At 49.0% G+C, this 24,681-nt stretch overlaps 10 protein-coding genes across 10 annotated transcripts; 4 read left to right on the forward strand and 6 right to left on the reverse strand.

Moving 5' to 3' along the window:
- Positions 1 to 180: 180 nt before the first annotated feature.
- Positions 181 to 3,108, reverse strand: LTR64_003378 (uncharacterized protein; the record flags this gene model as incomplete). Its single annotated transcript, XM_064897736.1, has 1 exon — positions 181 to 3,108. The coding sequence occupies one exon, from the start codon at positions 3,106 to 3,108 to the stop codon at positions 181 to 183; it is 2,928 nt and encodes a 975-aa protein (XP_064756686.1).
- A 1,470-nt stretch (positions 3,109 to 4,578) lies between these two features.
- Positions 4,579 to 5,112, forward strand: GPX2 (Glutathione peroxidase 2; the record flags this gene model as incomplete). Its single annotated transcript, XM_064897737.1, has 1 exon — positions 4,579 to 5,112. One exon carries the CDS (start codon positions 4,579 to 4,581, stop codon positions 5,110 to 5,112), a length of 534 nt encoding a protein of 177 aa, XP_064756687.1.
- Positions 5,113 to 5,456: 344 nt separating this feature from the next.
- Positions 5,457 to 5,882, reverse strand: LTR64_003380 (uncharacterized protein; the record flags this gene model as incomplete). Its single annotated transcript, XM_064897738.1, has 1 exon — positions 5,457 to 5,882. One exon carries the CDS (start codon positions 5,880 to 5,882, stop codon positions 5,457 to 5,459), a length of 426 nt encoding a protein of 141 aa, XP_064756688.1.
- A 1,097-nt stretch (positions 5,883 to 6,979) lies between these two features.
- On the reverse strand, positions 6,980 to 8,193 carry LTR64_003381 (uncharacterized protein; the record flags this gene model as incomplete). The annotated part of the gene is made up of 2 exons (XM_064897739.1): positions 6,980 to 8,016; positions 8,067 to 8,193. 2 exons carry the CDS (start codon positions 8,191 to 8,193, stop codon positions 6,980 to 6,982), a joined length of 1,164 nt encoding a protein of 387 aa, XP_064756689.1.
- A 2,701-nt stretch (positions 8,194 to 10,894) lies between these two features.
- LTR64_003382 (uncharacterized protein) lies at positions 10,895 to 11,324 on the forward strand (the record flags this gene model as incomplete). The annotated part of the gene is made up of 2 exons (XM_064897740.1): positions 10,895 to 10,903; positions 10,953 to 11,324. 2 exons carry the CDS (start codon positions 10,895 to 10,897, stop codon positions 11,322 to 11,324), a joined length of 381 nt encoding a protein of 126 aa, XP_064756690.1.
- A 1,325-nt stretch (positions 11,325 to 12,649) lies between these two features.
- On the forward strand, positions 12,650 to 16,060 carry LTR64_003383 (uncharacterized protein; the record flags this gene model as incomplete). Its single annotated transcript, XM_064897741.1, has 1 exon — positions 12,650 to 16,060. The coding sequence occupies one exon, from the start codon at positions 12,650 to 12,652 to the stop codon at positions 16,058 to 16,060; it is 3,411 nt and encodes a 1,136-aa protein (XP_064756691.1).
- Positions 16,061 to 16,498: 438 nt separating this feature from the next.
- LTR64_003384 (uncharacterized protein) lies at positions 16,499 to 20,047 on the reverse strand (the record flags this gene model as incomplete). The annotated part of the gene is made up of 1 exon (XM_064897742.1): positions 16,499 to 20,047. The coding sequence occupies one exon, from the start codon at positions 20,045 to 20,047 to the stop codon at positions 16,499 to 16,501; it is 3,549 nt and encodes a 1,182-aa protein (XP_064756692.1).
- A 534-nt stretch (positions 20,048 to 20,581) lies between these two features.
- On the reverse strand, positions 20,582 to 20,979 carry LTR64_003385 (uncharacterized protein; the record flags this gene model as incomplete). The annotated part of the gene is made up of 2 exons (XM_064897743.1): positions 20,582 to 20,838; positions 20,946 to 20,979. The coding sequence occupies 2 exons, from the start codon at positions 20,977 to 20,979 to the stop codon at positions 20,582 to 20,584; spliced, it is 291 nt and encodes a 96-aa protein (XP_064756693.1).
- Positions 20,980 to 21,650: 671 nt separating this feature from the next.
- Positions 21,651 to 22,520, forward strand: LTR64_003386 (uncharacterized protein; the record flags this gene model as incomplete). The annotated part of the gene is made up of 1 exon (XM_064897744.1): positions 21,651 to 22,520. One exon carries the CDS (start codon positions 21,651 to 21,653, stop codon positions 22,518 to 22,520), a length of 870 nt encoding a protein of 289 aa, XP_064756694.1.
- Positions 22,521 to 22,799: 279 nt separating this feature from the next.
- LTR64_003387 (uncharacterized protein) lies at positions 22,800 to 24,481 on the reverse strand (the record flags this gene model as incomplete). The annotated part of the gene is made up of 2 exons (XM_064897745.1): positions 22,800 to 24,415; positions 24,463 to 24,481. 2 exons carry the CDS (start codon positions 24,479 to 24,481, stop codon positions 22,800 to 22,802), a joined length of 1,635 nt encoding a protein of 544 aa, XP_064756695.1.
- Positions 24,482 to 24,681: the final 200 nt, after the last annotated feature.

A 24,681-nucleotide genomic window follows, 5' to 3' on the forward strand; every position in this document is an offset into this window, starting at 1 on the left:
GCACATATCCAAAGTGTAGATCGAGGTAGGGTATATTTTCAAAATTCCATGATCACCAAAGCCCACCACTGTCTAGTAATGACCAAAACTCCTTTTCTTTTTTGCACCATAGCGCCATGCTAAAGCAAGACTGGCCCACAACTGTGTATGAGACGCCTTTCACGCAACATGATCTACCGTTCACGACACAGCAGCCTCGGGAAACCATTGCGAAATAGCCTGACTCAATCTCTTCATACTCACTGGTTTGCAGAAAAATTCATCAACGCCCGCTTCGAAACTCGCTTTCCTGTCAGCCACAGAATCCTGTCCTGTAATCATGAAGATAATCGACCTCGGAAGGCATTCCTGTTGTTCAAGTGCGCGAATCTGCTTAGTCGCCGAGATCCCATCGCACTCAGGCATCTGCAGATCCATCAGGATTAACGTGAATGTCTGCCGCTTGATCATTGAACGGAACAAATCGACGGCTTGGTTACCGTTCACTGCCGAGCCAAACTCGAATTTTCTTTTTTTGCAGAAGAACTGCAGGACGGAGAGATTGACATTGTTGTCGTCGACTAGGAGGACTTTGATAGGTTTTGGCGTCGGAGGAGCTGGGGTACTGATGACTAATCTCTCTAACTCGACGATTGGGGTCGGTGGTGGTGTTGCTTCGCAAGAATTGGTATCTGTGCTTGCGTTGCTGTTGGAGCGAGGCTGAGCATCTGGTGAATGGATGAGTGGCTGGGGTGTAGGGTCGGGCCGTTCATGCTTTGCGATAGCTTCATCGGCTTCGGCAAGGATGTCGTCGAGCCGAGCTGCGAAGAAGGGGCCGGTGAGGATAGATATGTGGTGTGGTTTCAGGGCGTCCAGCAGACAAGCTCGCAAGTGGTCGTCAGTAGGAGCAGACTTCACGATGAAGACAGGATGGGGATTCTCAAGTAGGTGTATAGGGCAGTCGTCATAGCCAGTTAAAGGGTTTGGTTCGCTCAAGATGATCAAAGATCCCTCGGCTACGTCGCTCTTCTCCAAACCACAAGACTTCAGGTATTCCTCCAGATGAGAGAGCAGATGGAGATTCTTCGATGGTCCTTTCATGATGTGAAAGGTATGTGGGACATGGCGGGTCTTGCGTGTTGCGTGGCGCACTGGCATGGTTGGCCTGGCAGCAGTGTCAACCTCAACATAGGGTATCTCCAGGCGGAAACGAGAGCCGACTCCTTCCTGAGACGAGACAAGATACAGCTTTCCCTTCAATGCGGACGCCATAAGACTTGCGAGACTCAGACCGAGTCCGGCACCTTTAGAGTATTCTTGTAATTTTTCGAATGCCACAAAAATCCTATCGTGGTCTCTTTCTGCAATGCCAAGTCCAGTATCGGTAACATCAAAAGTCAGTAAGTTGTCGGTTGTGGTCGAGGTTGTTGTAACGATAATGCTGCCAACCTGAGTTGCAGCAACGCTGTTGAAGAGTAGCGCTTTCAATATTTCTTTGACCATTTCCCAGTCGATGCCAACGATAGTGGAACCAGCAAGAGAGCTTTCAAATCGTATGGATAAGCCCATAAGTGCCTCTTCGGAGTAATTACCCAATGTCTCGTCCAGCAGGTCGGCTTCGATACATCGTAGGTCGTATACTGAGTCTACTGCAGACGTATCCAGACTGTGACCCGAAATTGCATTGAGTCGAAGTATGTTGTTCACAGTTGTCATCAACTCGGTTCCAGAAGAGCGAATTGTCTTCAGGAAAGAGTCCAGAGGTGCCTCTTGTTGAGAAGTAACGCCGGTCAGCAGGTTCCGTGCCCGAAGCTCGTCGCCCAACAGCTCGACGCTGCTAAGTATTCCGTGAATAGGCGTCCTCAGCTCGTGTCTTATGGAGGACAAGAAGCGTTCCTTAGCGGCCAGTGCTTCTTTGAGGTAGCGTGCTTGCTGAACATCATGAATGATAGATGCTGCCTGCTCGGTAAACCACACATCGAGGTCGTCGAATATATAGCGTATGTTGTAGGTAGATACAATCAAAAGCTGGTCATTGGGTGTGATCTGACCAATGACAGCGCGTACTGGGCGATCGCACGGTTCATACGAGCATCGTGCAGCTTCGATTTTGCTCTTGACGAAAGCGTCATCCTCCCAAAACCCACCTTCAACAGATTCGAGCGTTACCTTGATTGCTGATGGAAGATCAAATTCGTTATTCCGCAAGTGAACGATACTGACCTCAGAATCTGGGTATTGTTGTGCTAGAGCCTCGATTGTGGATGCTTCAATGTTGCCCTGGTGGACATCGGAACGAAGTCGGTTTAGCACGTCCATCATAACCTGTCGCTCTTTCAAGCGGCGTAATCTACACCTTGACACCAATTCTCCGCTAACCATGTTTGCGGCTCGGATCAGGCTGCGCTTTTGGCTGTCGTCTAAAGGAGCTTGAACACTACGGCTGGCAAGACAAAGGGAACCAAAATTGACGGTTTCGCCATCGTGTCGAGTCAACAATACTTGGGTACCAGCGTAGGACCTCAGTCCACCATATTCAGCAGGTGGTGAGAATTTGAATCGCCAATCCTCCAACATGTCTCTGACCGTGAAGACTGTTCCCGGATGCTGGTTTATCGTGTGGGAGCAGGGGCTCTCCCGGCGTGGTATCATAGCCAATGACATGTTCGTGGTAACAATACGGGAAAAGGTTTCAGCTTCGACGATGCCGATGATCCCAATTTCCCAACCACCCAAGAATTGCTTGACCATCTCCAGTATTTGAGACAATTTCTGAAGTAGTTCGGCATCCTCCTGAAGACCTCTTGTATAATACCACAACATCGTGAGTCGCATATGCTCATTTTTGCAAAGCGAAGGATACAGATAGCGATCGTTGAAACCTTGAGGCAATGCTGGTATCGATGTCTCACTGTCCAATGATGTATGTGGTCCAAAGACACTGCTGTGAGTAGTCTCAGAATATCCGGCCAAAGGCTCATCAATCTTCTCAGGATCCAAAATGGGTCCAATTGATGTCGGCTGTTCGGGTGCGATTGCTGCTGATTCGAGGACAGGAAAAAAGTTGTATTTCTCTTGAGCAAAGCGAGACACATTACCTGGACCTATCTGGCCCGTGTTACGCAGCATAATTTCTATCGACCAGCGAGCAACCCTGAACGAAGATTTCTGTTGGTGATCTTGAATCTGCTGAAGGGTGAATCGGAGTCAGCAGAGAAGGCTGACGAAAGCATCTGTCGTCTTCATGGCGAGTCCTCGGACCAGGAGGAAGCTTTGAAACGTAACGTACACTTCGGAATAAAGTTCAGCAATGGAGAACCGTCAAAAAAACGTGGATTTTCCGTTGTGCTACTGGCTTGTATCGGAGCCACCGACTGCGGTACAGCATGGGCTTCGGGTAAACTTGGTACATCACGTTCCTTAGAAACGACTCACACCCACGCGCTGGCTATAGCAAGGGGTTGGATAAAGTCGCCTGCGAGATCAGTGCGTTTGATCACAGATCCATCTTAGGATAGGCATATAGACAGTATTGAGCGGATCGTTCCTGCCAAAACACCGACACACTGCTGCCCAAAAAGAGCCTGGCAGGTAGGCATCAATACCGTAATATTACAGAACATTGAATTCAAGCTCTGGGCACCTTTAGGGTCTAGATTTGGGAAGAGTTTACGCTAGAACCTTCCAACCCTTCGTCGCTCTTTCCTCCGTATAAAGTACTATTCATGTGTATTGAGGGTGTGAACGTTTCGTGCCATTCACACTACACGATCGCCGTTAGATCTGACTGAAAATGGTGCATTGTGCTTGTGTTTTACTCGCATATCACCGTTTAAAAATGATAGGAACTTGTGTGGCAGAGAGTAACAACTTTTATGTAGAGAAATATTCTTCTGCCGGGTGAGATTTCCTAGAGTACTTTGTCGACTTCGGAAGTGTTTCGCCGCACACATCCGTCGAAATGTGAGCAAATATGCATATCAGCATGCTAGCAGGGAAAGCTACGTCAAGGATTCAGACTTCCTTGCCTGCCAGATTTTTTCTAAAGATTAAGTGACTGCCTAAGGCATCAAGTTGTTCGGTGGATTAGTTTAGACCTGAGACCTCAGGCGCCATGATTGGATCTCTCTGAGGTCATAGTTAGCATGTGATCGTATCCCAGCAAGTTCTGATTCCTGATTATGCAGTCTCAATATATAGACTGATCAACACGCTTTGGGAGTTACGGAGACAACAACGGACGAGAGTCTTGAATACCTGGTAGTGTAACACGTCAGCACAGTTCGGGACCAATCTTTCTGGCATCAGAGAAGTCGACGGCAAGCGAGGAAGAGCACCAGCCGAGGTTTCATGATATACGAGCGCCTGATTACACGCAGCTTCATAACCACTAGGCCATCGCGTTACCTTCAGCTAATCACGACATCGACGACAGTCTCACGTGTAAGCGCCACACAAGGTTACCACTTCTGCAGTTCGGTCAAACAATCTTACCATCTTCCGGTCCGCGCTGAACGCTTCAATCAACAAGCAAGATCAAGAACAACGTTGAGAAATTTCTTCAATAGTACCTCGTTCCCTCGAGCGAGTGCCGAAAACATGGCGAGCGCTACCTCCTTCTACGAGTTCAAGACAAAGGACAAGAAAGGGCAAGAATACCCTCTGTCCCAGCATCAAGGCAAAGTCATCCTAGCCGTGAATACTGCCTCGAAATGTGGTTTCACACCTCAATTCGGTGGCTTAGAGTCGCTTTGGAAGAAGATACAAGCAAATGAGCAATACAAGAATGATTTTGTCATCCTCGGCTTTCCTTGCAACCAGTTCAACAACCAGGATCCTGGCTCCAACGAGCAGATCCAAGAGTTCTGTCAGCTCAACTATGGCGTGACTTTTCCTGTGTTGGGAAAGACAGACGTGAATGGTTCAAATGCAGAACCTGTGTGGGAGTGGATGAAAGCCGAGAAACCTGGAATGATGGGTCTCAAGAGAATCAAGTGGAACTTTGAGAAGTTCTTGATCGGTAGAGACGGGAAGGTCGTGAACAGATGGGCGAGCTTGACGAGCCCGGAGAAGCTGGAGGCGGATATCTTGAGGGAGCTGGAGAAGCCTAAGCCTACGAAGGCTGGATTGTAGAGCGGCCTTGCTCGAGATGTATGGACTTCGGGATTCCAGCCTGACTTGTACTGACGGTTGCGTTGCTACAGTATCCATTCATGTGATGCCACGCAAGTGTCTTCATGGGGTTGGTTCAATCAGTAAAGAGAAGGATTGATTTTGCAGAGCCAATACTGCTCAACGATTTTGGAGAAGCTGTGTTAAAACACCCGGCTGTTTCGTGAAAGTGGTGAACAAGTCATCATTAAACTCATCTACTTCGTATGATAATTAATACACTGCACAATACTACTCTGGGTATGCTCACGTCATCATCACTCTCTTCTTCGTTATCCCAATAGCTGCATCGGTTAGGTGTCCTACTATTGTTTGTTACCCTTCATCTTCTTCAATAAATCACTCGCGAGACTTGTACTTCCTCTTCGGCCAGGATCCATCTGCGTTCCAGCTGTAGCCTCCATGCCAACAAGACTGTCTCTCCTATCAGCATCACTCGCCACAACAACGCTTCCCTTTCTGCTGTTTGCGGTGGCTGCGCCGCCGGCTGCCGTGTGAAGAGTCGCTGAACCTCTGCGCTCAGCCTCAACGTTTCGTACGGCCTCTGCGGCTTGAGCGTTGAGGTCGGTGCTGGCTTGGGAAGCGCGACGGTCGCCTTCTTGGGCGCTTGAGGCGGCGCTGTGCTTGCGGTAGAAACCACTGTGTTTGCGGAGCCATTCGTCAGAGGTGGAGTTGGCTTTGTAGCCTGCACCGCCTGTCAGCTGGTGAGGCATAGCGAATGTGCCTGACATGATTGCGTGGGCGTCGGTGTAGAAGTGGATTTGTTTGAAGATTCAGTGACAATCTCGTTTTTGACGGCTTTGTGTTGCTGTTGTGCTTGCGACGCTTTTGTCGAGGGACGATGAGATGGAGGAGCAATCTGAAAAAATGGGCAGCAAGCGCAACTTGGGATTCGTAGTTATCATATGTATGGCTACAGCCGGACTTTTTGGCTGTGTCTGACCGACCATCTGATATGCGTAGAAATGCCCGAGGAGTCCTCTGACATGAGTGGCTTCACAAGGTTGGCCTGTGACCATCCTCATATCCGGAAAAAAAGGAATGGTCGGCTGCTCGACACAAACCTCACAAAATGGGATAACGGCACAGATCATGTTGCGCAAGACATTGGCCGAAAATGTCCTTGTGTTGAGGAAAATCGTCCGGTAATGTGCTTGAAATCGTGATGGACGTGGACTCGCTTGTTGCTCGCCCTAAAATACTCGGTAAGCACAAAAGTGGAGTTTCCCCGCATGCACTAGAGCTTAGTTTGTCCAGGATCACCTTACGCAGTCTGCAAGAAGGAGGTGTTTCGTGATGCTTGCAGGAGTGATCGACAAGATGGTGATGATAGCACTAATCGCCGCACCTTCGTACTCGATTTCTTGGTGATGAATCAGTGAAGAGCTGATCATTGCAGCAGGCTCAGTGTTGGTCACGCAAGCCCCAAACCCAAGCCTATGGCGCCACAGTCTTCCGACGTCGCATCACAATGGTCGTACGTGGTGTCTGATCGTGCCATTCCGCATCTAAGAATAACCTGGCTGCTTGCTTTGAAGGAAATCCTTCACTTGGCGCCGTGTCTTCAACTGACCGAGGGCTTGAGCAAAAACACTTGAGTAAGCTCAGCATACTTTGCGGTGCAATAAATGCTGCGATCTCCGGTACCATCAGGAACGAGAGTTGCAAGCCGTCAACGATAATGATGCGCCTGCGTCCATCAATAATAGTCGTCGGAGCCTGTCCATCTGAGAGATCAAGTATGTCGGCTGGTACATACAAGTCCGACCATAGTAGACTCATACCGCAACTTGATCCTGGCGTTTCTGCAAGCTTGGAAGTCATGCGCTTAGGCTGTTTTGTCGAGGCTTTGAGGTTTTCGCATGTCTGTGGTCGGGGTAGGTACCAACATCCTCTCACTCCCTAAGGCTCGCCCTACAAGAATAAGTCGATTGAGCTGTTTTTGAATCAAGATATCTTGGACTGATTGCATAGTCGTTCGAAGCAGGTTGGTATCCGTCGCGTTTGTAAAGTGGATGTAAATCTCACGGTTCGCGTTCTTGTTAATTGCTCGAAACTTATTTGCAAAGAATTGTCGCGCTGTAACTTCATTTGTGTCCGAGCCCTGGTAGTCAGGAAAGTGCAACCTTATAGGGGACTTCTTCAGCTTGTCTCGGAAGAGGTCGATCTTGTTCAGGAATAGAATGATTGGTTTATCCTTGAACCAGTCACTATTGATCAATGATTCGAAAAGCATCAAGGCTTCGTGCATTTGGTTTGCATTGACATCCTCAAGCAAAGACTGATCATAACCTGACAACGCGGCCAAAAATAGCAGACACTGGACACCTTCGAAGCAATGTATCCACTTCTTTCTTTCAGACCTTTGACCACCGACGTCCATCATTCTGAATGAAATGTCTTTTAGGTCGAAGAAAGTTTCGGTTAAGCCAGTTGTCCTCAAACGAGCATGAAGTATATCTTGGTCCGTTGGCATCCAATTCGGATCGAATAGACGATCGAGATTGTCAAAGTAATAATGCATATTGTCATTGGGTGCATACTCGTGTCCTTTTGCCACAGCCTTTTGTACACCTGCATCTGTCCAGAGCCTGTACAAGGCCTCTCTTACATTACTGTTTCGGAACACAATTTCTGCGTTGGCATCTGGGTTCACTTCCTCAATGACAGCAGCATAAATTTCTGTGGATTCATGCTCGAACGCTATCTTTTGGGAGTCAACGATCTCGAGCAGAACCTTGCATGCCACGAGGATATTGGAGTAAATAACTGATCGAGTATGAATCTTTTCGTCTTCCTGGAAGCCACTCGAATGTATAATTCGCATCTGTTTGATGATGGTAGATTTGCCAGATTCTCCAGCACCTAGTGCATTGGTCAGTCCACAGGTCCACCAGGCGTTAAGATGCACTGACCAAGAAGTAGTATCTTAACTGTTCTTAATTCGCTCTTTTTGTCCGATCGTATCTGTCTATCGATTTTGTCATTTTGAATGTCTGCCTCTTTGACTTTCGGGTCAGGCTTGGAGGCTGCACAACCCATCTCTGCAACGTTGTTCGATCGATTCACTCGCCGATTCGGCTGGGCTTGTGGTATTGACGATATTCGTCGATCGTCTGGTAGGGATGATGGATGCGCAACTGTTTTGGAGATACCTTGCTGGGATTAAAGCATGTCGCGTCAATAGTTATTGTACAACCCGAGAAAAGAGCGGTAAGCTATGCTAATTCGCACACAATCAAACATAAAGAAGGACTCAACAAATGGCAGGTATCAGACGTGTCAAAAAGCAAAAGCGTTGTAATAAGGTTATCAGCATGGGGGACAAAAGTCAGCTATCAACAATGAAACATTATGGCGAGGTTACATAACAGCGAAGATGGGGATGGATTGACAGGAAACGAAGGAGAACGTGTTGTGAGAACAATACAGTGTTTTACTAAAACTCAAACCAGGGTGATCGATTACTCTTATCTTGCACTAGAAGCCTTGGTCTGGCACTACAAGAGCACTCCACCTCAACAAGGACTTCGTCTTCAGTCCCTATGGAGTGTTCTCGGGTGTAGCGAGATGACTTCCAACACACTGATATCCTCGAGTGATTCATGAAGAATCTCAGAAAAGCGAATCACTTTCCAATCCCTACCTCAACTCCCTGCCAGGAGAAACGCTACCCGAGTAAGTGCAAGTCAAGAGTGCAAAGTGGATATGTGTGATGGCTAATTACTGGCAGGGATATCACATAAGAAGAACTCTACTTGGTGATCGGCGAGCACGAGGCGGCATGGGTTCAGAGCCGGGGAAGCAGTAGATATTGGAGAAGACCCACCTCACTTCAAATTGAAGGCCAGGAACTTCCCTTGAGCCTTCCATGATGAGGATGCGCTCTTGCTTGAGGAAGCCCGGATTCGCGGAAGCAAGACTGCTATCCCTTGGCCACATACTGATGATATAATGTCGACCTGTTTAACGCCCCGTTGAACACTCGTAGACCCTCTCTCGACACGCATTGGTACACATACAATGTTCGTCAAGGTTCGAGCTGGTTTGAAGGGTTGACGATGGCGTCTCGCTAGACCCGGAATTAGCTTCCGTCTAAGCAGGCCGGCACGACTTGTCGAGTAACGTAAAGTACTGAAAATGACAAAACTGGTAGGTTCTCCGAGGAGAGTGTGTTCATTCGAGTCTGTGTTATCTCAAATTACCTACGAGTAGCGAAACCCATGCGACTACTAGGAGTACGTACTCGACAATTAGTGTGCGGCGTTGCTTCGAGTATCTATACCTCTGGACCGTATCAACTTTGCGTGGTGTCAGCGAGTGTTAATCGAATATTAGATTGCTCGTCAATTTCAGCCTGTCATGAGGAGCTGTCCTACCCGACCCACGATAATACCAAAGACAGGAATTCTTCACGTATACAACAGAAAACATTGACATATTCGCTCAGTCTTTGCGAAAAAAACGGTACATGAAGCAGTGCATGCACAAATGCAACGTCTTTAGATGGGATCACTCGCCCGGCTTGTCAGGTCGATGCAACGCAAGCAACGCGGGTTTTTAACGCTGCTTTTCTACTTACATACCAGCCTCAAGCATTAGCCACGACTTTCCACTCATGGAAGGTGCACGAGGACTCCGTATATCCTCGGTAAAGTATCTGTCCGAGAGGTGCCGGCCTGTAGTAGTTTGTGGGTCTGGGGCTTTTCAATCCTGGATCCCTGCCTCCCATGCTTCGTCGGTAAGCAGAAAGTGTATAAGGTAAGCACTCGTCCGAGAAGTTCCACTGCTACCGAATGTCGAAGCATCTTCCGGCGTTCAGATGTGGTTGGACGTTGAATGCGCGAAGTCCTACTCTGTCACGGTAATGTTACCTTGACCGTCAGTTCTTGCTGGCCTAGGATCTTTGGCGTCGCTCAAAAAGCCACAGTCTGCACTTGAATCCGTATTCTCTTCTCGCTAGCCTGCTTGTGGTAGCCGCCTTTATCTGATCTAGTGGTTGAGAATGACTCTTCAGACTCGAAGCATGTACAGCTTGGGCGAGCAAAGACTTGTGTTCGACGACAATACTCCACCTGGTCGGTCGAAGGCCTACCTATATACTGGCAACACTTGTGGATAGCGTCTAAAACCAAATCTAGCCTTAACGTTCCGACTTGTAAAGCAGATTGTTAAGTCCACCACGGGTAACAATATCTATAACACCACACGATCTCCATGGCGTTTCAGCCTTCTGCACGAATATCGTACCTCTACCAAAGACTGTTCCAGTCAGAAAATACGACGACTTTCGTGTAGAGAGATCAGCACGCTCGCCTCACCGTCACATCAAGCACTTCTTGAGGCAACAGCAATTAGAGTTACTGTAGGATTCTCAGCCATGACCAGCGTGGACTTCGATTCACACGCGAGCTCGCCCTCAACTTCCTCGAGCAACACGATTTTCTCAAATGGACAATGCTTTGATAGTAGTTCGGAGTTTTCCAATCCAGCTTCACCTGTAAGTCCCATCTGCCATATGTAACAAATGGCTGACCAATACAAGCATATCAACCAAATGATGTGTGGCACTTTCATACCTTACGACATTTACCAGTACAATGCTATACCAGCCAACTGCCACCCCACATGGAGGTCGGACAAAGTCCCAGCGGAGGCCACCTCAAGTACATTCGAAGAGAAAGACCGAAGAAGAAAACGAACTGGCAAACCAAAGAGTGGCGAAAGGGAAGCAACCACCAATATGGGTTCGGTAAGCATTAGGCTAACAGCTCGCAGAATTGTCACTGACTACCTAGCAGAGGAGGAGAGCACAAAACCGAGCGTCTCAAAGAGCGTTTCGCGAACGAAAGGAGAAACATGTCAAAGGTCTTGAGTACCAACTGGAAGATTTACACGAGAAACACCAAGATTTACTCCAATCATATAGCAAACAAGTTGACGAGGTGTCCCGACTCAATGCACGAGTAGCAGATCTCGCAGCAGAGCTCAACACAATTCGACGATGCCAGGACTCTTCTACCCGCAAAGTCACAACGTCCAGCACATTCGACGACTTCGACGCGTTTTCCTCGACTGCCATGATATATTCCGCGATCGATGCCTACTACGATAAGGGACCGATCGACACGGATCCGGAGTTTGAGTTGAATTGCTTCGAGGACTCATTGTAGTCTTGAATTGTTATTGTCTTGTAAATTTGATGAAGGCATGCTCTGCATCTTCACGAAAATGGAATCAATGATACATACCAATTGTCTCAGCACGTTGACCGGGAAGTGTGTTGCAATGATAGGCCTGACCATACGGTGTCAGTGATGGGATCGGATTGGGCTCTTTGGCAGTATATTCCTCGTTTCTGCAGGGTAATACAAGTCTATCAGACCTGCAGGATCCTTGCTTCGCGAATACGAACACGAACGACGCACTATCTTAATTGAGGTCCTGGGTCCGACACTAGCGAGGTATTGGCGCCTATCTCTGCGACAAGTCTTGAAGATGAGATAGCTCGCACGCTGCTCCTTAAATGCTATGCCTCCCTGGCACGTGTCGCATACCAACTAGAATGTCTTGCGTGCGCTGGTGATACGTACTCATGCATCTTTGACAGTCTTAGCAGAAAGTTGTGAGGTGCCTGGTAGCTGAATTTGACCATGCGCAGGAGGGAAGATCCTGGCAACCAGATAGCTGTACGGAGTAGTAGTTATTCTTGACTCAGACGGGTGCGAAAGTTGCCACAGAGGCGGTCCTTACAGTACTCACGCCGAACGATGTAGTATAGTGTTGCAAGCCTTAGTCATATTGCCTGAGGCATCAAGTCACAAAATTCGTGTCTAGCATGTGATTGCTTACTATCGAGCTAATGCCTCAGGCAATTAAACTGTTCTGGTGCAAGTCTATGAGCATTGCTCGCATTCGCAATTGTTCGTACGTGAGGATAGCTTCCTTCAAGTATGGCAATGAATTGGCCTTTGGTGGACACATGCAGCGAGGTGTAATGTCACGTTTGCGATATCTGTGTATAAAGCGGTCGGTTGCACAGAAAAGCAACGATAGTCAGACATCTGGTACACTTTTAGTACTCTATCAGCGCAATGCCGTGCAGGATTTCTGTCTCATGCTCTGATCTTCTATACAAGAAGTACACTCAGATTGGGACAGCTACTGTCGGCCGCTATCTCCTCACTGGACGGCGAACATGCCTTGAAGATTGATTACGCCTGGTTGCGAGTTGTCTTGCATGAGACTTGACCAAAGATAGTAAAACAAACATAACCCATGCAAGCGTGGAGCTGGCGAAGAGAAGTTACGGCCCGCATAACATCTCTTACCGGCTGGCTTAATTACTTGTTTGTGAGCATCTAAACTTACACGAAAACCAGGCGCGTTGATTATAAACATACAATATCTGGGATGGCTTTCTTCATGTTGTTGCAGCAAAGGTGAAATATCCATTACCTTACATAACAGCACAGATGGGTACTGCATTTGCTCAAGCATGGCATCGCACGCGTACAATCTACGCAGTCGCGGCCATACACCCACCAACCTGAGAGGTATCCAAGGTATTGTCAATTCTTCCGCAAGACCAGCCAACCTCTCGACCAAGGCGCAACCAATCTCAGTCAATCTACAGCTAGAACATGTCATTGGTACCACGACCAAAGACCCAAACGGCCTGTCATGCGCAAACCCAAACACATTTGCCTATTGTGCTGGCTCTGTAGCCGTTCTGGCCACCATCGATGAGCCCAACACCATCACAAGACGCTACTACCGTGCCAGACCTGCCGTCCTTCCTCTGAACCCAGTCAGCACGTATTATACTACGACACCCAATTCCACACCGACTCGAAAGCGTCGGGCATTGGTAAACTCAAGGAAGGAACAGGAGGACACAATACCTAGGCGTACAGTGCTTGAAGACGACAATTTGAGAACATGGACCGCCCGCGAACGGATCAAAACTATCACTTCCGTCTCATTGAGTCCAGATGGCAAGCTGTTGGCGGTTGGCGAAACCGGCTACAACCCAAGAGTGCTGATATTTTCCACAAGCAAGGATGCAGGGAGCGAATTACCCCTCTCCCTCATTACTGAGCATACAATGGGTGTCAGAAGTGTCGCCTTCAGTCCGGATTCCCGTTTCCTAGCCACCTTAGGTGAATCTAACGACGGCTTTCTCTTCATATGGTCTGTTCACTCAGGCTCTGGCGCTGTCAAACTTCGTGCTACCAATAAATGCACTACGACTATCTCTCATATGGCTTGGTGTGGTCATTTTCTTGTCACTGTCGGTACCCGCCACGTGAAGGTTTGGCAACCGCCAGACACCCAGAGACTCTCGTCTCAGAAAACTCCTCGTCCTCGGGACACGGTAGAACCATCTTCAACTACTGGGCCAGTCCCATTGATTGGGCGGAACTGTGTGCTGGGCGACCTCGCCAATATGACATTCACCTGTGTGGTTGCCATAAACGATCGTCTTGCGGTCATTGGCACGAATACCCGCTCACTGTATTTGGTTGACGTGAGCAAAAACCCTGCAGACTTACAGCCCCTAAGTCACGATTACTGTTTAAGAGGCGTCGTTGGCGTACGGGAAGATTCGCGACGTCTGGTGTGGGCAGGTGGAGGTAGCGCTCTACACGAAACCCTCCTGCAGGGAGATCAGATGACCATGGAGGGCAAACCAGCTACGGTCCACTCTGAACCAGAATCTCTTGCGCCCACACGCCCACGCCTGCATCAGTCTCGGAGCTCTAGTCAACCGACTCACCCCCAGATCGTCGCCATCTCCTGTCTTGTCAAGCACAACATTTGTGTTGACTCCGAATCGAATCTGCTGATCTCATTGGCTGAAACCGTTCAGTCAAACCAGGATCCTTTGATTCATAGGCCACTCGCCTCGCACAATGAGCCTGTGCAAGGGGTACAAGCTCTGAACTTAAGTAGCGGCTTGGGTGCCTTTTTCACCTGGTCAAAATCGGGTGAAATCAGATTTTGGGATTCTGATGGTGACTTGCTACGTATCGAACGGATCCAGCTTGACGACGATTCAAACCCTCAAGAGACCGCTAGCAATGAGCTGAATGTGCTACGATACTCCGGAAGAAACAGCTTCCTGTCTGGAGATCGCTTCGGAGTGCTGAAACTTATAGGATGCACACAATGGAAGCTCTTGCAGACAGCCCGTGCGCACAGTGCTGAAGTGAGCGATATTTGCCTCGACCGCGCATCGTCGTTCGTGGCAACATGCAGCCGCGATCGTATGGTGCAGGTATTCACACTTTCAGATTCAAATCTTGAGCTACTTCAGACAACTGACGACCATATAGCAGCAGTAAATCAAGTGCTATTCAGCTCTGATGGCAATATACTGTTATCGTCTTCGGCTGATCGTACTATCGTGGTGCGTGAGAAGGTCGTGCGTACACATGGCGATAATATGCTTATTGCCTTTTTACAAACACGGATTATTACAATCAAAGCATCTCCTCTTTCTATATGCCTAATGCCGAACAAGGACAATATTGTGTATGTGTCAACCCTGGACCGAAGCATCATCAAGGCCGACTTTGTCATCGGTGCTGTGGTAGATACTTTTAAAGTTGCAGACGCAGACTCAGACGATCATGCTGTACTTAACTCGATCCAGGTAGTTCAAGATTGCGAACCAAGCAGTGCGCGGAATCTGCTGATTGGTTGTTCATCCACCGACAAGTCAGTCAGGGTGTATGATTTGCAGAAGCAGGTATTTCTCACAAAGGAATCGGCGCATACTCAAGGCGTGTCTGACATCGCTCTGCTTGAAGCTGATTTTGAAACAACCTCTCTGAACATGCGAACCTTTGTCTCTGCAGGTTACGACACGACTATCATGAAATGGCGGCTATGTACTACGTCACCAGCTATGCCTACGCAAGAGCAGGCTAGTCTTGCTGACACCACGGAGCAAACTCCAACAAAGAACAGTTCGGTGGCCTTGCCTCCTTTGAGGAAGGTGTTGACCAAGGCCGACGTTGCTGACTTCATGAGCCATATCTCGCCAAAGCCACATCTAACAGCAAACTCCTCTGTTTCGCGGCTCAAGAAAAAGAACTCCAAGCTATCGCTGGCTCCGTCCATCAACGTTGACAGAATAGACGAGAATACCACGCCTTTGTTACAACGGCGGGCTTCCGCTGACGATAAAACTAAAGCAGAGCGAAGATCCCCTTCACCACCTGCATACGCTACTAAGCGACAGAAGAAGCCGACGATTAGGGGCGAGGTGACTAAAGATTTCTTCACAAGACAATCGGAGTGGTTAAGTGCATCGCCGTCTCCAGCACTCTCACCAACAGTGCCTCAGCTTAGACAACTCCCAAAAACAAATAATGCAAGACTGAGACGCCCGCCCTCTGTGCCTACCGATTTACGTTCAAAGGCTCGAGTAACAGAGCAAAGACTAAGCAAGGTTACACCAGCCGGAGATCTTGCGTCCACAGAGATGACGACCGAGCAGATCTCAGCATTTCTTAGAGCTTACAAGAAGAGACTGGAGGAAACGCCAGACGACATCGATCTTGAAGGGGTCGAAGCGGATCTTGAAAGCATGCTTGAGATCGTGAAGCAGAAAATCAGAGACCACAAGCACTCATCAGGCCTAAAGGGACCATCTTCCGCCATAATTCAGAAGCCCAAACCACAGTTGGACCGTTCATGGACTGCAGACGCAGTGGTGAACGCTTCATATCATAAGACACAAAGCAACAGTACGACTACCAGCGAGACCGGCAGTCCAACCATAATTAGCAACAACAGCACCAGCACATCGTGCGGTATAGCTGAGCCGGAACACAACACAGGACTTGACGTTAATGGACTCTCAACTTTGATGGAGCGGGCGAAATTGACTGGGGCGTAGGACGGCCTCTGGTCTTTTCTGGATCATGAACTTTCACTTTTAGTTTTTGGAGTGGTTTTTACGATTGTTCTACTTTTTGTCTGTCATTGGATCGGTTAGGAGTAACGGTGTTAGGATTGAGGCAACAGACCCATGTAAGAGTAGCACTTCAAAACGTTAGAAGGTGTTAGAGCTCTGGCTGAGCAACTGGTTTAGCTATGACTGGCTAATATGGCCATAACAATGCATTGGTTAGCACTTTGATAATTACGAACCAAGTCCTATATTTTATACATTGACACTGATGGATTTCATGTAGCTTCCAACTTTGGCGTTGGGCGTACGAGTGGATTCAGACGACGCCGTCGCTATGCGACTTATTCGAAATTCTGCAACCTGTTGAAACCTGAACCAGCGAATGCAAATAAACCACAATTTGCAAATAATGACAACGACCTATCACGCAAACGTCAAACTTATATCTCCATTGGCGTCGTCGCCCCAAGCATTGTGCTCCAGATCCAGTGCTTCTACAGGCGATGCAAGTGCCACCGCAGCAACACCTGCGCCTGCTCCTGCGCCTCCAGCTGCTGCGAGCCCAAGTCCGACAGGGGTGCGACTTCCCCTGGATGTTTTGCTCGTGTCATAGTCAACATCTGCCCACCCAGCCTTATCAGGTAGCGGTGTTGTTGTATGAGACTTCAGCCCTGGTCTGGGAGTAGGCGAAGAGTTCAGTTGTGGGTTAGGCGTGAGTTGCAGTGGTGGTAATGTACTCTCAATCTCCTTGGGCATGAAGTCTGCGCCTTCGTATTCCGCTGCCGGTGGTAATGGCGAGGGTGCTAACGACTTCCTTTTGTCCTTCGTCTCTGTTATTGTTGTTGTTGGTGTGGCTGAGGCGGAAGTCGCCCTTTGTAAAAACCCGTTGGCGGCTGTAGGAGGTAGTGACTCGTCATCGATCTCATCTGGTCGTGGCGGTAGTTTCATCTTCTTTGCTTCGTTCATACTGATGCCTGGAGGTAGTCGTAGCGACTCAATGACCTTTTCGCCATTCTTGATTGTGGTTATCTGAATTGGAGGCTGATTACTATCAAGTTCTCTGACTTCAATTTGCTCACCCGCAAGCTCTTTGCGAATAGCGTCGATGTCGAAGAGGACTTTGCCTTCACCCCACATGTTTTCTTCGGTGACATTTTGGTCGATGCTTGATGATTTACTATGCATTGGCGATTTGGCATCATACATCTCCCATGGCTTCTTTTCGGCCAATTTGCCACGCTTGAAAAGTCCAAAGCGTCTCTTCTCTGGTTTTTGCTCAGCCTTCTTTCGAGCTTCGTCAATTTCTGCTATTAGCTCACGTTGCCGTTGTTCATGGTTCTCAGGGTCTGGATCTTCGATCTCGGTAAACTCGTCACTGGTGACCTCCCAGTTGAACTTTCTTAGAAGCTTGGGCATTGCTTTTCGATATGCCATGTGGCCATTAACCAGTTCGGTCACGTCGTGGTTTTCAAGTCCAGGTACATTTTCCACCGGGGCAAGTCCTGCCACCTTCATGATACCACCTGAAGTGGCCCTGAAAAGGTAGCCCAAGATCCAGTCATTCTTTGCATATGCATTCACAAAGCGACCTGCGATCACGGATCGTGCTCTCAGGTACTCGTCCTTGTTGGCGACGATCGGAGAGCCGAACAAATAGACGTTTTGAACAATACCATATGCATTTCGGTTGGAAAGTTCTTTCAGACAGGAGAAAATAACTCGTGCTCCCAAGGAGAAGCCGGTGAGTGTGATCGGTCTCTGTCCAAGATGCCTCGCTATAAGAGAATCTGCCAAGATCAGACCTGCAGCGTGCGCTCGATCTAGAGAGACACTCCAAGGATTGTCAATCAAATATGAAAGCTTTGTTAATACTACTGGCAGCTGCATTGCGGCCATGAGTGCGACCAGAATCGTACTTCCCAGGACTTGCTGAATAGATTGTGTCAAGGCTTCAGTAGCAAGAATATTGATTGTATCGCCCATGGACCGAAGCATCTCTGGCTCCCAGTGCAACGAATAGATATCACCCATGATGGGATCGACACTACTGAAAGGCAAGCGGACATCATCCACTTTGCCAGTCATCCATCCTGACACGGTCAAAATGAGGTTGAGTCTCTTGTTATTGTGAAGAGGTCTGAATTCGAATGTTCTCACATGACCGGTCCTTCGATGTGCCGCTCTCACAGCAATGGTGCCTCCTGCGGTTGTTGCAACAGAAGTAACGAGTGCAGCGCCGCCGACTCCTCCCAGAAAACCAGCAGTACCGGTGACGCCAATTGTCGTGAAGCCAGCAGCTAGACCAGCACCAATGACAGGAGCAAGAAGACCTGCTGAAAGGCCAATGACTAGACCACCACCAACAGTAGCCAAGCCCATCATGACATATCTTCTGGTCAAAGCCTGCTTCCTCCTCGTTTCCATATGTTCGGACTCGTCCCATTTTTCTTTTGCAGCTTCCTCCATTTCAAGCTGATCTATGACACGTTTCTCGAAACGACAGATCTGCACCCAGCTGATATCCATGGTACTAGCAACGCGCTCAAGCAGTCTGCGTGAACGAGCATCGTAGATGCTATCAGCCAGGAGAATGAGGAAGAGATCACACAGGATCGTCCAACGAATGTCAAGATCGATCTGGCCTTCTTTGGGAGCGTCTTCGATTCCATGGACCTCAGGCACCTCTTCAGCTGTTTTCGCTTCCTGCAGGTCTTCAACGTCAGCAGCAGGCTTGTTAGACACAGAAACGTGATCGGTTTGCGAAGGGGTCTGAGAGCTCTGAGTCTCAGCCAGAGGATTCTTGACACGAGCGTTCTGCATCAAGGAGGGCGCAAGATCGGCAGGTTCTACACCGTGCTCGGCCAACTGCTCTATCATGACCTGCTCAGCAATATCTATGTTCATGTGAGCGTATAAGCGGACCATCATTTGCTGACCCCAGATCTCCATGCTCTCGAGAGCCTTGACCGTCTCCTTTTTGGTTTTTCTGGTCCTCTCCATGTCCTCAAGGGCTTTCTGCATTTTGTAGATCATGAGTCTAACGACACCAACATAGGCTATACGTTGGCCCTCGGTAAGGAGATCTTTAGTAGCTTCCAGCTGTTGCATCATGTCGCGAGGATCCTCTTCGAGCTCTTCGTCGTCAAGGTTGTTTGTTCGGTTGCCCTTGAACAGATAGTCTGTATCCTCCTCGAAACTGTTATGGGAATCTGCATCGTCGTCATGCAGAAGTCTCGTATAACCTTTGCCAGCACCGCCAAGTTTCCCATACGCTGGTTCATCCTCGTCGTCTTCCTTAGCACCTTTCGCAACCAGTCTCCCGTCATCATCGTAGATATCGAATTCATCCAGGGCACGCATAGCTTGCCACTTTACTTCCTCCTCTTCCTGTTCAGCTTCCTTGCTACTTCCCAGCTTTTGATGTGACCATTCAGATATGACTGGCTGGCTGGCACGATCCGACTTCTTCATGATGGGCGAATTCATGATCGCTCTACGGGCGGTTGGAGAAACGCGGCTGGTGGGTGAGTCAGGAGCGGTGGACGACGAGCTGGTGTGTCCTCTCGATGAGGCATCACCACCGTCTGTTGCTTGTTCACCCGCTCCACTCTTTCTGTTCGAATCCTCTGTCGGGTGGACTGAGGGCCGTTCATCTGTCCCAGGTACTTCTTTTGCAGAGTCTGACTCACTGCCAGGAACCTTCTCCATTGTAGCAATCGAAGTGGCCTCTATAAATATACCGTTCGTCTCCTGGTGACTTCCCTCAGCTGTTTTCTGATTTCCGTCGTTCGCATCGTGAAAAAAGTCGGAACCGGCATCGTTGCTACCATGGGAGGAGGCGGGACGGTGCGACAGGCGATGTGGGAGACCAAATTCATCAGTACTGGTTGTAGTAGGTCCGCTATTAGGTTGTCTACTATCTGTTGCTACATCTTTGGCACTAGTAATGTTGGGATTGCTCGATCTGCTCATACTGAAGAGGAGCGAGTCGAGGCATTCGGACCGTGCTTAAGTCACACAGTGTTTGGTGACAAATGTTGACCCATATGCCACGGAATCATGGGGAGGTTTCTTTCCGATTATATTCAATTGTAGCTATTGAGGCTCGAGGAAATGCATGGTCTTGCTGTTGTCGCAAGATCAAAGACGCCGCTTACGCTATTTACTGTAGGTAGCTGCAAGAAGCCGCCGCATGCAGCGGAGTGCCAAGACATGCTTCAGTAACTGTTCAGGAACGATCGTCCTTGCTTTGTCCATTCGTGGTCAACTCACAGCTTAAGAACTGGGTCAGATACACGATAGCTTGTTGCTGTCGAGGAAGTGCTGGAGCCGCGTGATTATACATTGTTGTTGCAAGTTATCTCCTCTTAATCCGTCATCGCAGGAACCATAGCGGACTATCGCTAAAACGGACTGCTTCGACTTAGCAGGAGCAATTGACTCCATTGCACCTGCAACGAACCAGCACAAATATACTGTCAACATAGAGGACGCAGCTCTTGTACCTCATTTGTTCTCAACATGCTTCTTTCCGGTGAACTCTTCCAGTGCGGAGTAATCGCCATCGTCCATTTTCGCCCACACAGCTTCGATCCTCTGCCGCCGCTGGAGGCCTGTTTCTCTATTTCTGCCACTCTTCTTCGTCCTTTCTCCTGAAAGACACCTGTTCACTTCTCTTTTGATCTCGTTACAACCACCAACTGCTTTGTAGAGGAAACCGCGAGCATGACACTCATCTAGAGCATTCATGATCTCTTCGCAGCCTATTGCGAGTCAGTGCCGGAAGCAATCGAACCTGAAAGGTATCTGCTCGGACAATAGATGCGCACGCCACCTGCATCTGCGTTGTGGGTAGATGGTCAGAACCTACCAACATTGTCCTTGGTATGTAAATGCGAATGCATCTCGATTTTCTTGTTGACTCGTTTCCAATAAACGTCGTGCGGCTCTAACCACGCCCACATATGTCCTTAGTTGGACACTCAGAGGTTTCTACTTCCTTGCTCATCGACTGCGCCTTTGCGACAAGTGTTGCTCCTACTACCGAGCTGCCATCAAGTTCAGTCTGCGGCGAACTCGATTCTCGGGAGGCACTAGTACAGTCGAGCGCAAAGTGTCTAGCCGCATTTGGTTTCGATAGTCGAAGGGTTTATCGATACGACTACGGCGGAGCAAGGGTCTCGCAGTTTTCAATAGGCAGTCACCACCTTCTCTTCACTTATTGGCCGTGAGCACAGCCTAGGCTGATACGCTTGGCCCCGCATTCGCTAGACTGCAGACGAACCATCCAGTGCAGCCACTCTTTCGCAGTGTGCCTCTGTCTGCAGTTATTGACACTTCACCACGAGAGACTTCTTGTCATTTGCAGTATTTACAAAGTTCAACTAGTACTGTAGCTAGCTGCATACGTGGCAGGTCAGCATGGACAGCAAGGAAGTGTTTTCGACAAATACTTGACGGTGGTGAGGACAGTCAACCCATCTGTTGTCTGAGTACTATCTGAAAACAAGTACATAATCATCCAGTGAGTTACAACCTTCCCTCAGGCATACTGCTTCTCTTCTCGACATCTGCCATGTCCGGGGTAGGCAGATCACAACGTGTAGATACTGCAGATGGTATCTCGTGGCACGTAGAAGCCTTCTCACCCAGTACCACCACCGAAACAGTCCCAGAGTATGTCGTCCTCATCCCATCCGGCGAGGGTGACTGCCGAAACCTCACCAAGGTCGCACACCTTCTTGCTAGCACTGGTCCCTACCATGTCCTAACCTTCGACATGCCGGGCTTCTCACGAACGAGTGCATCAGCCGAAGCTCAAAGCAACGTACGCCCACCCCTGCTAGCCAAGCAGATCATCGGCCTCCTAGATAAGCTCGAGATCCGTCGTACCAGCTTCTTCGGCTGCTCATCTGGTGGCAGCGCAGTCCTGGGCCTCTGCGCCCTTTATCCGCATCGCACAAAATGTGGCATCGTGCATGAAATCCCATTCGGCACTTTTCCTGTACTGGTAGACATGCTGAGCATGGCCGACCACGAGATCACAGCTGCCTGTGAAAATTTCTTCGCCAATGCTTTCGTCGAGCAGGACATCAACGACGGCAGAAAGAAGTGGGATGGTCTGGGCAGCGACTATCACGCACGCTTGGCGAAGAACTATGTGACTTGGGTGAAGGGCTATATCAATTCTGTCGAGCTTGGATCGAACGAACTAGCAAGCGATCCGAAGAATCTGCAGCAAAGACCTATCTTTTGGACGGTGGGTGGCTTGAACCCAGGAGTGGAGCATGAAGATGGCGCTTGGAAACAGAACTTTGAAATGGCTAGGGCTGCTGGGTTGGAAGTCAACACGAAGAGGTTGAATTGTTTGCATTTCCCTGCTGTGACTGTGCCCGAGGATACAGCTGACTGGATCAGAGAGAGTGTTGCCAAGGTTAAGGACTAAAGGTGTGAAGAATCGAATGCTACGTGGGAAAGCAGTTGGCCCTTATATTCGTTTTACAAAGTGTACAGAAATGCTCATACTCCGAAACCTTGCAATACTGCAACAAGAACGATTTTATTGTCGAATTAGACTTCATGCGTGTCCTTCTGCTGACCGGTATCATCGATATGGGTTACCAGTGTATAAAGTGTCTGAGCAAGGCTACCTGGGTTCTTGGGCAAGGCATGGAGTCAGTATACAATGATCTGTGGCGAGCATGTATTGACAGAGTCAGTACCACTAGTGTATGTTGACACAAACCTCTTCAAGACCATCGAATACGCAGCCTGACTCGAGCAGGTACGAACCGACGAACACGCCCACACGTACATAGTACTCTTCACCTTCCGCTGACTGACCTTGACCTTCCATCCTGGTCAGAATCAACCCCTCGTTCGCCGCGCGACCCTCACCGTCTCTGAATCGAAGGAGGCAAAGGTGGAACAGCTCATCGAATTTTGAAACGTCGATGTCAAATCTGACGTGCCCACGTGCACCACGATCATCGATCACACCCGTCCTTGGCAATCTGACGAGAAAGCCTGTGACAGTGATGGTTCCTCCAACAACTTCGCCAAGCACTTGATCTTCGTTCACGAGAGGATTTACGACGCATGCCAGGATACGAGATACATAGATCATGTCATCGGTCCGGAGCACTTTCCAGAAAGCGCCCACGTCATGTCTCTTGTATCCTGTGCTGCTAGTCCAAGACCAACTCGGCGCTTGCCATGGCATATCTGTGAGATGGGTTTGGCCTGGTTTTGGTGCTTCGCCATTCATCCACAAAAGCTCTGCAGGCATGAGCTCTCTCCATAACCCAGCCGCGTATGTCATTCCTGTTTTGTGTTGGATCACTTCAGCAATACCTGCCAATGCCACAAGTCTGTCTTTCTCGTATGTCAATTCCGCCCGAGTGTATGCTTCGAAGATCCCATAGTGCCACAGCTCGTAAATGAAGGCGTGGTAATCATCAAAGTCCCAATCCCGATATGGTTTCAGCTGAGTCGCAAATGCAGCTTTGAGAGGGTACACATAGTCATGACCGTGTTCGGGATTGGGCTGGCCGCCGGGCCACGACTCGGAGGCTTGGAGTGAGCAACATTCCCAGTGAAGCTCTTCACTGCCGAAGTAGAGAATGCGAGGTGACAGTATGCGCTCTTGCTGGATCCAAGCACGTTTCAAGATAGGATTGTTGATGTAATAGCGGTTCGAGTAATCACCCCACCTTGACGAATGGTATGGATGAGCGTAAACGCCGGAGTCTTGGGTCGAGATGCCTTCGGTTAGACGGCATGCTCGCTGCATGAGGGGATTGCGAATGATGAAGCAGCCTTCACCAGTTCCGCTTGCAGCTGCGATAGTGCAGGATGAATTGCCATAGACAGAAGCCATGAGGGCGGCTTGAGACCTCCAATCGGAGCTCGAATCTTGGATAATGCATAGTGAGTCGATCCAGATATAGTCGTAGCCCAAACTGCGCGTAATCGACAAGGCATCTCGGTGCGTCTGGCTAAGCCCCTCGCTTGGAATCGCAACGCGCAGCTGGTCAATGTTCGCAGAGAGTAGCATCAGAAATTGTGCATCTTCCCACATGTGGCTCAGAGTCAAATAGGCAGTATCGTAAGCAAGATCAGAGGTATTGACAATGTAAGGCTCATCAGACCCCAGCTTAATCAGCCTACTCGGCAACTTCCGAGTGAACGCAGTGGTTTTCTTCTGATCGACGCATGCTACGTGACTTAGGAGGCAACTGCGAAGCCATTCTTGTGCAAGAGCGATGGTGGCGCGAGATCCAGTAGACCAAGCTAGCTGTGCACCGTATTGAGCCTCTAGTGGTGCGGTTTCAGGAACTTCTAGACGTGAACATGGTGTTGTCGTTACAGATAGTAGTAATGCTTACCAAGGGCTGATAGCAACATGATATCTGTTCGACAGTTCTCGGTACCGAAATTGAATGTCAAAATGCCATAACTTCCAGAGTTCCTGCCTCCGCTGGTCAGAACGCCAGTCAACACTGGATTGCCCGAGCCGTGGACTCCAATTCTGACGAGAGTATTTGGTCCAGCCTCACGAGCCAGCTCGCTCCAAAATATTGAGCATAAATGACACAACCCCTTTA

This window comes from Lithohypha guttulata (genome assembly GCF_036872675.1).
Source record: "Lithohypha guttulata strain CCFEE 5908 chromosome Unknown scaffold_2, whole genome shotgun sequence".
Lineage (NCBI taxonomy): Eukaryota > Fungi > Ascomycota > Eurotiomycetes > Chaetothyriales > Trichomeriaceae > Lithohypha > Lithohypha guttulata.